The 13,698-nt window shown below is 38.6% G+C and overlaps 1 protein-coding gene across 10 annotated transcripts in view; it reads right to left on the bottom strand.

Moving 5' to 3' along the window:
* Window positions 1-13,698, bottom strand: part of CAST (calpastatin) — a 69,565-nt gene that overhangs the window by 15,617 nt on the left and 40,250 nt on the right. For all 10 annotated transcript variants that reach the window (XM_082784255.1, XM_082784258.1, XM_082784259.1 and 7 more), the window contains 14 exons: window positions 13,449-13,499; window positions 12,091-12,147; window positions 11,813-11,929; window positions 10,113-10,220; window positions 9,564-9,665; window positions 8,989-9,069; window positions 8,836-8,889; window positions 8,130-8,225; window positions 7,864-7,956; window positions 7,193-7,294; window positions 6,018-6,101; window positions 5,210-5,257; window positions 3,557-3,661; window positions 3,174-3,275 (listed from right to left, as the gene is read on the bottom strand). In XM_082784255.1, coding sequence (XP_082640381.1) covers window positions 3,174-3,275; window positions 3,557-3,661; window positions 5,210-5,257; window positions 6,018-6,101; window positions 7,193-7,294; window positions 7,864-7,956; window positions 8,130-8,225; window positions 8,836-8,889; window positions 8,989-9,069; window positions 9,564-9,665; window positions 10,113-10,220; window positions 11,813-11,929; window positions 12,091-12,147; window positions 13,449-13,499 — 1,200 coding nt within the window. The remainder of the gene's footprint in view (window positions 1-3,173; window positions 3,276-3,556; window positions 3,662-5,209; window positions 5,258-6,017; window positions 6,102-7,192; window positions 7,295-7,863; window positions 7,957-8,129; window positions 8,226-8,835; window positions 8,890-8,988; window positions 9,070-9,563; window positions 9,666-10,112; window positions 10,221-11,812; window positions 11,930-12,090; window positions 12,148-13,448; window positions 13,500-13,698) is intronic.

Genomic DNA, 13,698 nt, shown 5'->3' with positions numbered 1-13,698 from the left:
GATATGTATGTGCTGTACACTTACTATGTCTTTTGAGACTGCTGTGGTGTGGCTTAGTAGCTGCTCAGTAGCAGCTAATTCTGGTTTTCATTCCAGATTCTGATTTCAATTAATTGTCTTAATTTATTCAAGTATTAAACATATTGAAACTTACGTAAAAAGTTACACTATGCATCAGTGTAAAGTCATCACTTCTCAGGAAGAGTAGTCAGGCATTGGAATGGGATGATGGGTTGCCCAGGGAAGTGGCAGAGTCACCATCCCTGGGAGGTGTTTAAGGAAAGGCTGGACCTGGTGCTTAGGAACATGGTTCAGTGGGTGATATTGGTGATAGGAGGATGGTTGGACCAGATTATCTTGGAGGTCTTTTCCAACCTTAATGATTCCTTAATGATTCTATGATTCTGTGTAAAGGAACACAAATCAGTGTCTGCTCTGTAAATAGAGTTCTCCTTTGCAGAGATCCACAGACAGCTGAAATGTTCCAAAGGGTCTTTTTTTTTTTTTGTCCTGCTTTTAATCCCCTTATCAGGGATCAGCTCAGTAGAGTACCATGGGACAAGTCTTGGAGGACAGAGGGGCCCGCCCAAGAAAGCTGTTAGATATTCAAGGATATTCACCTCCTCCAAGATCAGGAGTGATGCATCCCAACATAGAGGAAGTCAGGCAACAATGCCAGGATGCCTCCATAGACGAACAAGGAGCTCCTGGACAAACTCAAGCAGAAAAAGGAGACCTACAGAGGGTGGAAGAAAGGACAGGTAGCCTGGGAGGGACATAGACACACTGTCCAAATAGCTGGGAATCAGGTTAGGAGAGCAAAAGCACTGACAGAGTTAAATTTGGGAAGTGACATCAAGGGCAAGAAAGGCTTCTATAGGTACAGTAGTGATGAAAGGAAAACAAGGGGAAAAAGTGAGCCCTCTGCTGAAGGGAAGAGAGGACCTGGTTACCCATGATATGGAGAAAGCTGAGGTACTCAAAGACTTTTTTCCCCTCAGTCTTCACTGGCAAGAGCTCCAGTCACACAGCCAAGTAACAGAAGGCAGGGACTGAGGGAACAATGAACTGCCCACTGTAGGAAAAGATCAGGTTCAAGACCATCTAAGGAACCTGAAGGCACACAAGTCAATGGGACCTGAGGAACTGGCAGATGTAGCTGCTAAGGCACTGTCCATTGTATTTGAGAAATTGTGGCAGTCCAGTGAAGTTCCCACTGAATGGAAAAGGGGAAACATAACCCCCAATTTTTTAAAAAAAGGAAAGAGGAAGAGCTGGGGAACTACAGGACAGTCAGACTCATCTCTGAGCCAAGCAAGATCATGGAGCAAATCCTCCTGGAAACTCTGCTAAGGCACATGGACAATAAGGAGGTGAGGGATGATAGTCAACGTGGCTTCACTAAAGGCAGATCATGCCTGACAAACCTGGTGGCTTTCTACGATGGGGTTACGTAATTGGTGGATGGGGAAAAGCAAGTGACATCATCTACCTGGACTTGTGCAAAGCATTTGACACTGTCCTGCACAATGTCCTCGTCTCTCAGTTGGAGAGACATGGATTTGGTAAATGGACCACTCAGTGGGTAAAGAATTGGCTGGATAGTGGCACTCAAGTTGTGGTCAATGGTTCAATGTACAGCTGGAGACCGGTGACAAGTGGTGTTCCTGAGGGCTCAGTATTGGGACTAGCACTACTTAACAACTTTGTTGGAGACCCTCATAAAGTTTACAGACTTTATGTGTGTGTGTGGCACTGTCAACATGCTGGAGGGAAGGGATGCCATCCAGGAGAACCTTGACAAGTCTGGGAGGTGGGCTTGTGTGAACCTCACAGGGTTCAACAAGACCAACTGCAAGGTCCTGCATCTGGGCTGGGGCAATCCCAAGCACAACTACAGGCTGGGCAGAAGATGGATCGAGAGCAGCCCTGAGGAGAAGGACCTGAGGGTGTTGGTTGATGAGAATCACAGAATCACAGAATCACAGAATTTTCTAGGTTGGAAGAGACCTCAAGGTCATCGAGTCCAACCTCCAACCTAACGCTAACAGCCCTCCACTAAACCATATCCCTAAGCTCTACATCTAAACGTCTTTTGAAGACTTCCAAGGATGGTGACTCCACCACTTCCCTGGGCAGCCTGTTCCAATGCCTCACAACCCTTTCAGTGAAGAAGTTCTTCCTAACATCTAGCCTAAAACTCCCCTGGCTCAACTTAAACCCATTCCCCCTTGTCCTGTCACCAGGCACGTGGGAGAACAGGCCAACCCCCACCTCGCTACAGCCTCCCTTGAGGTACCTAAAAAGAGCGATAAGGTCACCCCTGAGCCTCCTCTTCTCCAGGCTGAACAAGCCCAGCTCCCTCAGCCGCTCCTCGTAGGACTTGTTCTCCAGGCTCACCATGAGCCAGAAAAGTGTAATTGCAGCCCAGAAAGCCACCCGTATCCTGGGCTGCACCAACAGCAGCATGGCCAGCAGGGTGATGGTGGGGATTGTCCCCCTCTGCTCTGCTCTCGTGAGACCCCACCTGGAGCCCTGCATTCAGCTCTGGGTCCCAGCACAAGGAGGACACAGAAGTATTAGAATGAGTCCAGAGGAGGCCATGAGGATGATCAAGGGCTGGAGCATCTCTCCTACAAAGACAGGCTGAGATAGTTGGGGTTGGTCAGCCTGGAGAAAAGAAGAATCCAGGGAGACCTTATAAATAGCCTTCTGGTACCTAAAAGGGGGCTATAGAAAAGGCAGAAAAGGGATTCCTTATCATGGAGCGACAAACTGAAAGAGGGTATGTTTAGATTAGGTATAAGGAATAAATTCTTGACTCTGAGGGTGGTGAGGCACTGGCCCAGGCTGCCCAGAGAAGCTGTGGATGCCCTATCACTGGCAGTGCCAGGCTGGATGGGGTTTTGGGCAATCTGGTTTGGTGGGAGGTTTCCCTTCCCATGGCAGGGGGTTGGAACTGCGTGCTCTGTCAGCTCCCTTCCAACCCAAACCATTCTGTTATTCTATGATTCTATTGTATTTTTTGCAAGCACCCATCCTTCATAACTCAACTCTACTGAGGAAGAGTACATGTATATCATCCTGAAATAACCATCTTGACAATATGCTATACCGTTGCATAAATGAAGCACTGAGTTTTCCTTTAGCTCCCGCTGAGACTAACTACTCACTGATGACACAGATGCTGGAGTTGAAGACTGCACAGTGCAGGCTGTGGCACGAGGGACTACTTCATCCTTTGTAGTCTTTGCAGACTCAGGAGCTGATGATTTCTGAAAGATAACAGTTGCACTGCATTTTTACTGAATATGCTCAGAAACCCCAAATATACCTGTTTTTTATTTGTTTGTTTTAAGTTCAGTACCAAATAATGAAAAAAAATCTGAATTTAAAGATAGTTATCATTCTATTAAGAACTAAATTACAAGCAGAGTTGATGTAATGCACTGAAAGCAACAGGAAAGGAAACATTTTTTCTTGAATGAACAGTAGCATCATCCAGCTGTAAATAAGCTGACAGAGTCAGGATTTTATGTGAACTAGAGAGACATACTTTGGATGTGCTGCTGGACTTCAGTGGTTTGGATTGTTCTGCAGGCTGTGCAGGGGAGGCAAAGTCTTTTGAAAATTCATCAACAAGGTCAGATTCACTCAAAGGCTGCAAAAAAGGACATACGTGTTACGGGTGACTCACTGTCTATTTTTAATGTATTTTTCCAAGAATTATACTTCAACTTTTTGGAAAGCAAACAAACTTTTGTAGCCTGCACTAAAATAACCTTTCACAGTCACATCCAACAACATGAATTTCACAGCGCACAGAACTAAATATATATATTTTTTTTCCAAAATGAGTCAGTTGCTTTGTTATTAAAAGTCAATATAGAATAAAAAGCCAACAGAGAATACAATGTAGAGAACGTTACATTCATTACATATAATGTAGAGTTACATATAATGTAGAGAACGTTACAGTAGTTACAGAGAACAATAGTGCAAGATAGATACTCCTGGCATTCACTTACACATCAAATACTCAATGATACTTGTGTCTCAGACTGACAGGGGTAGAAGAGCAAAGGAATACTTATTCTTCTGCTAACTCCTTCATTCTTTTACCATAACACCTCATGATTCTGAGCTTACCTCCTGTTTTGCTTTGGCTCTGAATCTCAGTCAAACTATCAACCAACCTTCTTTAATTCCTACCATGCTCTTTTGTAACTTTTCTTTCTGGACATCTTTTGTCTTATGCTCCCTGTGAAACAAGAGGACTTGTCTCCTAACATTAGTATCTGGTTCCCTCAATGCATAGCTGCTCTTTTTTTTCCTTATGATATGTTTGGCAGGTGGCCCTCTGTGCAGCTCTCAAACATCACCCACTCAGACTGCTGAATGTCTATAATGTGACAGACACAAATTTATAGAGACAGTCTTTTTGTCACCACCTTTGCATTCCTCCATACTTCAAGCTTGAATAATACATTTCTGTTACAAATGCACTGTTACATTCTTACTCAGATTGGTCCTGACCTTCACATTCATTTTTGCTAACTGTACTTTTCCAATTCTAGCCCTGATATTTTGGCAGCACTCCTTAATTCACAATATTTCATTTCATTTCTATTCAGTTCCTTTCCTTTTCCTATTTTTTTTTGCTTTCTTCCTGTGTGTTTTCAAGTAACCTTTAAGCTTTCCTTTTCATCTGTTCAATCTATTTTGCACTTTCTAGGCCACGATGGAGATAATTCTTATGAAATCCAAGTTGTTCCCTGTGATTAGGAAAATGACTGCAATTTTTTTTTTCCTTTTTTCCTATTGTATTACTTTACATCTGATGACTACTTGTCAAGAAAACAGAAAAGCCTGCCTCAACTCTCTCTGTGTCCTTCAGCAGCTTCAGTGTACTTCTACAGGATACCCTAAACAAACCCTTTGATACAGCTTTTCTTTGTGTTAGCAGTCATTTCGATAATTCTAATGCCTTAGTAATCTCTAAATCCATTTCTTACTATGATCTCTTCATTAACAGTCCATGAATTTCAGCAAAAATAGCTTCCACTTCACCCTTCAGATTAGCATGTTTTGTGCAATGAAGTAAACACACAGATTAAGAGACTTACATAATGGCCCAGAGAAGTGATGACAGAGGGGGGAGAAAACAGGGTATCTATTCACACTCCTAAAGTATTGTCAGTTTTCTAACCTTAGGTTTTTCTTCAGGCTTTGGCAATATTGGTTTTCCATCTTTATCCTAAAAGTGAAGAAAGTATGTATTACTGACATTTTTCCATTGTTATAAGGTGTCATACTCCATAATCAGTAACAAAATAATATAAATGAGAGACACCAGATGGAATCAGTGACATAGTAACAGGCGTTCATCTAAGCAAATGGAATTGCTACATCACCAGGTGAGCAGATTTAAAAACAAACCAAAAAAAAAAAATAATGCTAAAAGAGTACAAATGGGCCAAGAAACTGAAGAAAAATTGTTCATTCTTATCAGTATCACCATGCAGCAGAAATTAACTCCATAGTAAAACAGCAGAATTTAATCCAGTAGAAAAGCACGCTCTGAATATAAGAGACAATCTTTCATGCTTGTACTAATAGTGGGTTAAATCTTAATGCCTATAGTTGGGCAGTTGTGAAACCTCTAATTGAGGGGTAAAACTACTCCATTCACACAGCTCCAGCAGGCACAGTTTATATGCCAATCTTGTTAACGTCAGTTATACTAACAACCGTCACAAAAACTTCCAATTCTGCAAGTGAAACTGAACTACACAGAAACATCTCAGCTCTACTGTCAGTTGGCTTAACCCTGGATAAATCTTCCTCACAAAAGAAGGGTATGAAACTAGATATAAGAATCACCAAGATGGTAAAGCCATCTTAGTTGAAAACTACTACTGCTTCTTTTCCCCGTGTTTTTTTCCCTGTCTGTGACCAAGTAAAGTGTCAGAGGTAGCTGCACTATTTGCAAAGCAATGGAGTTTAGAAAAACATACCAACTCCGGTGTTAGCCTGTATTCTGGAGGTATTGTATCATCACGTTCTCCTGCCTTTTTTTCTTTTTTCTCTTTAGCTTTTGCCTGAAAAAAAAAAAAAAAAAAGAACAAAAATATTATTTAGTGAAATGAAAAATTACAATTCACGCAACATCACTATCAAGATTGCTCAGCCTAATGTTTAAAGAAGTATTAGCAAGACAAAATTATTCCATATATGAAGACATTCAAATTCCTTAATTTACTCCTATCAAATTTCTGTGGTAAAATAATTATGGCTTAAGAATTAATGCCATAAATAAAGGTTGTTTGTTTTGTTTTGTTTTTAAATCCATAAAGCTCTGCTCAGAACTGTCACTTCGTGGCCAGTACTTTTAGACTTCTCAGGATGTTCAAAGTTCTTAGGTTTCCCTGGATTATATCATTCTGACTATACAAGCTGTAATTCTGTATTTTCCCATCATTAAGCAGTGCATTCACTAAGATATCTGAAGGCCCAAACTGACCAAATCTGCAACACAACATGAACTTTTGTGTCAAACTTCAACTATACCTTTTTTTTTTTTTTAAAGCAACAACTGATTTTCTACTATTTCCTTGTCATTCGCCTGATTTGAGTTGTAAGTGAAGACAGGAGAATGTAAGCGAGATTAGTAGGGTTACAAGCAGAGTCTGAAAAACTAAATTAAAAGGCAATTTAATTTGCAAACATAATGCTACTGTTGAAATCTTATTGTGGAAGAAAAACAAAAGACTGAGAAGACACAGCAAAAGGCAAGGCCCAAGTTACAAAGGCAACAATATTTAGTGGCAAAAGTAGAACATCCATCATAAAAAAAAAGCCACAAATATGTGCAGGGAAAAAAAAAAGATTAATGTAAATTGTACCCCGTGTGAAAGGTGCCTATATAGCCAAAAAATGAAATACTTTAATACTGCAGACTGTCTTATTATATTCTATTCTACCTGTATCCACTTGGGATTTTGTAATTTCTTATTTTCCTTATCCTACTGGACTCAGACATTCCTTAGGCTTTTGATACGGAAGTTGCTTTGTCATTATTTTACACATTTGTACACTACCCAACAAAAAGGAACTATGATTCCATGGGAGATTCTGAAAGCTGTTGGACAAAAAAAAAAAAAAAAAAAAGAAGAAAAAAGAAAGATTATACCTCTGACACTTCTACAATAGTGGTAACATCTTCAGGTTCAGGTTCAGGTTCAGGTCCACCAATAGTATCCATAAGTGCTTCCATTGCATCCTCTTTCATTTCCTGCATTAAGAAAATAGAATGAGAATCGTGTTGTTATTTCTTTAAATTGACACAGACCTTAATATACATATATTTTTCATGGTATGTATGAAAGAAACAGCAAGCACAACACTGGTCTTCTCTACTTGGTGGCATATGGTGTATTTTGTGATAAGCTCAGCACAGTCAAATCAAAACATTTTCCCTTGGGGATGGGGCAGTATAACTCTAGAAAGAGTGGTAAAATGAGTGGTTTGTAAAATACAAGAAAATGAAACCATGTTCAGATTTTAAACAACTTCACAAAAACACATTTTACTCCTCTGCTGTCTCCAGATGAAAGAACAGTTACTCTGCAGAGGAATGGAGAAGGAGAATTATCTGACCCATCAAGATTTGATCTTCAAAATGCTGTACAGTTTGAGCAATCACATTTCCTATTATTCCCGTACATTCTGGGCTAGTCGAGATTTTGAACTGAAAATGAAGACGATAAGCATCTTTCTAAGATCAGACACACATACATATGACATGTTTGTAAACTGAAATTTTAATTAGAAGGTAACTGGTCAAAAGATAGACCTCTATACCTCTTTTGATTTTGTTTTCTTCTCAGGAGGAACTGAAGTCTTGACTGAGCTTGCTGCTTGTGCTTGTATGGTTTCACCATCCTTACTCTGTTTCTTTTACATAAGAACAAAGTGAGACAAATTTAACTACAGGCATATTTGCAAAAATAAAAGGAAGGGAAAACTGTCAACAGGCTTTTAAAGTTAAGTAAGATGTTAAGATAGTAACAGAAATACTTCATTGCAATAAAAGCTTTCATGGACAAAAAAAAAAAATGAATTAATACCTCTGTCAGACTTGTCTTCTTTTCCTCAGCAGAAGGAATACTACACGTAAAGTCAGATGACAGGGCATCTGCAAGCTCATCATCTGTCATTGGTTTCTGAAGAAGAAATTGCAAGCTAGGTTATGATTATTGAAGTTCAAATATTAAAGTTGTCAAACTCAGTTTAAGAATCTGAATATGTTCCATGGTTAATCAGATAATATTTTCCCTCAGCTGTTCACTCATTTTTCAGACATGCTCTTATTTTTATATGTTGAACAAACAGACAAATTAAACTGGCTAACAGAATAATCTTGCTAAGTGCAGAAATTGAAGTACTTTTTGCTAAAAAGATTACTAGGAGATTCCTGTATGCACAGCTACTATCTCCTGCCTATGTTATTATTATGCCCACTATCTCCTCCCTTTGTTATTATTATGCCGAATACCTCTATAAGCATTTATTTATTTGACTTGTTTCTGTCAGTATCATTAGAGTTCCTACCTCTTTATTTCAAAAAAAAAAGAAAAACAAAAAACCACACATCACCATCTTATGCCCAGTTCTATTAGTTTTATCAATATCTGTGTTATCTGGCAGCTCACAACCCTCTCCTACTTCATGGCATTTTTGGAAGACGTGCAACACTTTGATTTTCCAAGGAATCCAATGATAACTGGGTTATTCTCTCCCTGCAATAAAAAATAAAAATAAAAAAAGTCTTACTTCAGATTGGTCATCTGCTTTTGGTGGGCCTCCATCTTTTCCATCTCCTTTGCTCTAAAAGGATAATTACTTTCGTAATTAATGGGAAACAAAAACATATAAAAAGAAAGAAAGCAAGGACAAATAATTATTTTATTTTATTAATTCACTAACCTTCAGCAGTTCAACATACTTTGGAGGGAGACTACCTTCTCGTTTTCCCATTTCTTCTAAGTATCGTGAAGAAATATCTTCCTTTGAAAAGAATGCACACATCAATGTTTTTGTACTCCTATTTATAGAAAATAATTTCTAACGTAGAGCTATGTTTCAGTACTGTATTAAGCAAGTAACCCTAATCCCCCTTTTGTTACTTTCCCATTCTAACTCAGAAAAGTATGCATTCTTGCCTAAATTCTCAATGTTTTACTCTTTTGCAAGTAGATATGAAAGCTCCTAGGTTCTTTAATGCTCTCCTACACCTCCATTACTGCCTTCTGTAAATCTGCTAGAGACCATGCTTGGAAGTCAATTCAAAAAGCAACTTTGCTGACACTTAACCATTTCCTACTGTGATATATACATAATTACACCATTTCTGTATTACTGAAAACCACTAAAATGCAACTGTTCAAGCTTTATTTTACTTCTTAGCAGATCAAAGAGACAATTACTGGGTCAATGTAATAGCGAACAACTACAGACGTATCTGAGAGATGAATCTTCTAAAAAATAAAAAAGGAAAATACCGTAACTTCTGGACCAGTGTAAACTGGGCTAGTAGGCTCATCTTCTTCAGGTCCACCTAGTGTATCTATTAGACTGTCTAGTGCTGACTCATCCATACCAGTCTGAAAAATAAGCAGAGTGTTATAAAAAGTATCATTCTGTGGAAAGAAAAACAAAACCTGAATCATCTGGTGAATCTACCAAAAATTCCTGGAAACTAGACCAAAAGATTTGAGCAGGTTCAGCACTTGCAAAATTTTTCAGCAAGAACTGTTCTTAAACTCATTTCCCAGTGCCAGTAACAAGATCATTCGTATTTACGTGGCAGCTGATGCAGAAATATAACTCAAGATGGTATTAGTTTTATACTACTTGTATTAAAAATGATTCTGAAGAAATGCTATCTGATAAAAAGGAAATAACATGCCACTAGTTGGTTACCAATTTTTTCAGGTAGTCCTTTTACTACCATCTGTCCATAAATACTTCTGTTTCTGAATGTTTCTGTTCTGAAACATTCTCTGAGGTCAATACAGGTGAAGCATTTATCTGGAATTGTATTTACCAACCTCAGTGCTTGGCTTATCAGCTGCAGTAACTGCACTTGCAACAGCACCTGCGCCAACAGCACGTGCATCAGCTGCACCACCTGTGGTGGATGTCTTTTCAGACTTCGGCTGGAGAAATAAGAGAAAATGTAAGAAATCACTTTATGTGATAATATATGTGAACTTTCATTAAAAATTCTGGAGACAACACAAAGTAAAACAGAGTTGTTCTACTCAGTCATGAAGATCTGTTGTTCCTCTTCATCTGCACTTTGAATAAAAAACATAAGCTAGTTCTACCTACTGGCTGAGGGCAAGCTAGGTAACTGCAGTCTGCATGACGATACTGAACCTAGCCTAAAAGGTGAAATTCAGAGACTGCACCTATTTTTTTGGACTCAGCAACTAGTTAATACACCCACACAGCATCAAGATGCTTCAGCGGAATGAGCTTGCTGTCCACCTGCAATACTACATAGATGCACTGTTTCCAACGTGACCTTGCATGCAAAAAGCATTCAATTTTAAGATTGAACTTTACCTCTTTTACCTTGCCAGCAAAAGAAATTAGCAGTGCAAAATGATCACGAAGAAAGCTTTTGATTTTCATCTAGAAGGTAGTCCTCAATACACCATTAAAACCAGCACCAAATACTGCTCAAATAAGTAGAATGTAAACTGCCTACTGTTACTTCAGAGAGTTAGGTGATAGAGAAACATCAATAGAAAATACAGACTTCTGCATTAGCGACATTCACATTTACTACAAAAAGAAAAAAATAAGAGGAAAAACTATGTTGTAACAGAGCAGCAGGAGTTCTTCACGGTATTCTGGCATTGTTTACCCTGTCTGGTGACATGCAGTCCAGAAGACCAAAAGCCACAGATCCTGACTCTACCATACATTTTTGCTCCAGACTTGCCTCTCTGAAGTGATCCCTCCCAAACTTTTTCCCCAAACTTTGTCTTCCTACCCTCCTCCCAACCTTGCAGTCATGTGGTATGGGCTGTCCTACTGCAAACAGATAACCTGCTGACCTGTGCATAGCAAATGCTACTACTACAAACATGTCTGAAACTGCACAGGTAAAGCAGTTCCATGCTGGCAGTGCTTAAATAAACAAAGCATTTGTGTGACTGACCAGTCCCTTCTGCTCACCTTCAGTAGTGAAAGGGCGGGGAAAAAAATCATGAGGAACCAATCACCCCCATGTAGCCGCAAGGAATCTGCAAAAAGCTAGCATGAATGATATAGGAGCCCTAAGTATGTTAACATACAGGAAAAGGTCTCAAACAGGGCCACAGCTGTAATAATCTTCACGTTGCTTGCTTGAATAAAAGCCACAGTGTATTAGGCAATGTGAAGCCAGATGCATGTCAGGATCACCAAACAACTAGCACAAACTACCAACACTATCTAGCTTTGCAGCCAATCCTTATCAATTACCACTACCACGTGTTAGCTGGATTCAGTATATTCAGGGTGTTAATTTGTGTGTAGAATTTAAAGTTTCAGAAATTCCAGATTTTAGACCAGCACAAGAAGAGGTTTGTTATGTGCACTTTTAAACACAAGACAGATTCTCAGTTCTTCTACATTTTGACTTTTGGGGGTTCAGTCTTGCTTGACAATATTCAGCATAAGATGTGCATCTTGATGTGCATTTCTAACATTTACAGTAACATAAATAATAAGAATTGGATTGCTACTTTTACTATACCTGTGCTGCCTCTCTGGAGGTTGTTTGTGGAGGCTGCTCAGCTTGACTTGCAGCTACCTTTCCTGTATTAGTTGGTTTAGAAGCTGTTATCACAGAAGGTGTAATTTGTCCTTTTGCCTGTAGAGAAATAGCTTTTAATATTAGATAGGGAAATAATTTGGGGCCATTGTTTTTGTTTGTTTGTTTGTTTGTTTTTTTGCTTTTTTATATTAAAGATGAAAAATATCACAAGAAGCCCTCAAGAGAAAGAAAAGAGAGAGAAAAAATATACAACTTACACCACTGGATTCTTTTTGTCTCTCTTCAGATGGCTGGTTATTTTGAGAGTTTGTTGGCTGTCATAAAACAGGAAGTTAAGATTATTTATTGTTACCATGATTCAATGCTAGAGAACATGATCTACACTTGTTCAATCAATATACCAAAAAATAAACATTTTTATCAACTGGAAATCAGTAGATAGGAAAAAAAATATTCCTCTTATTGACCAAAATTCAGAAATTTGGGCTGTATAAATGAGGATGCATTTCTTGCCCAGAATATACACTCTGAAGTGACAATCCTTTGAATGCTTACCTTCCTAGAGTTTATTTTAACAGGAAAAAATAAGACTCAAGACACACAACACCCACATTTAGAAAATTACCATCTTTTAAGAAGTTCTTATTTTTAACCAGCTACACACAGACACACATGCACATCCAGCTTTAGAGGGGGCAGACAATTTATCTTTCAAACTGTATTCACAGGGAATGCATAGTTCACATTTAACTAGAGAAAAAGTCACAGGTCCAGCCATATCTAGGTACTGTATGAGGAGAAAAACATGCTTACTCCATTCTCTATCAGCCATTTATCCTTTAAAAGATGTTACTTAAAATTATGTTTTCAGCTAGTCAAAACTGAAAAGCAAATTAACTTTTCTTACCTATTCTTGCTAAACTATGTCTCCTTGGCCAATTACCCTTTTCCCCCTTTTTTTTCCAAATTAAGACTGCAGTAACTTTGACCTTTTGGGTTGGGGCTTTTGTTTTTTTGGGGTAAGGGATTTTTTTTGTTATTATTTTTTATTTATTTTTTTACACTTGGGATGTTTTTATTTTGTTGTAAGTCAGGTTTTCCTCCTTTTTTTTTGAAAGTGGGAATGGTAAATACAGAGAGTGAACGGAGAAAAAAAAGAAAGGAAGTTAAATCGTCCCTACAATGTCAAAGTCAGTTTAGGCTACTGTTTATTTCTTTTCATATAAAGTTGCATAAAAGCAAATGATGGGAAAAGTCCAGAGTTCAGGACTGAAGCCTAAGCAAATTCAACACTGTGTCCCAAGACTGCTATCTGGAAAAATGAAAACACTAGCCTTTTGTGTCTTCCTGCCACCCTTCACCTAAATAAGCACAATATATATTCCAAGATAGTTACCTCAAAAGTTAAGTTTTTCTGAAACAATAATGCATACTGTTTCCCCAAAGACTGTATTTCCATACCTGTTAGCTCATAGCTCTTTTGCGCATGGATATGTTACTACTCATGCAGCAGCCTTATGCAGCACAGTAGAAGCAAAGACTTTCACCTATCACTTCAAAGTTAGTCAAAGAACAAAGTGCAAAAGATCACCAAAGCTGTAAGTTAAGTATGTACCTTGGATGACTGTGCATTTTTTCCAGGTTCTTCTTTGGTTGTTGGTGTGGACTGAAATATAAACAACATACATTCAGACAGAGATTAATAGACTTTAATAAGCTGACCACTAGAAATAACCAAAAAAATACCAGACAGGTTCGCACTCATTACCACACATGCTATATAACTAGTACATAGTGCTTCGATGTTGCAATTTAACAAAAATCTGGCATAGACCCCATTCCAGCAAATTATGAGCAGTCAGTGC

The sequence above is a fragment of the Aythya marila genome, assembly GCF_965140915.1.
Source record: "Aythya marila genome assembly, chromosome: Z".
Lineage (NCBI taxonomy): Eukaryota > Metazoa > Chordata > Aves > Anseriformes > Anatidae > Aythya > Aythya marila.
This window is presented reverse-complemented; position numbering and strand designations above follow the sequence as displayed.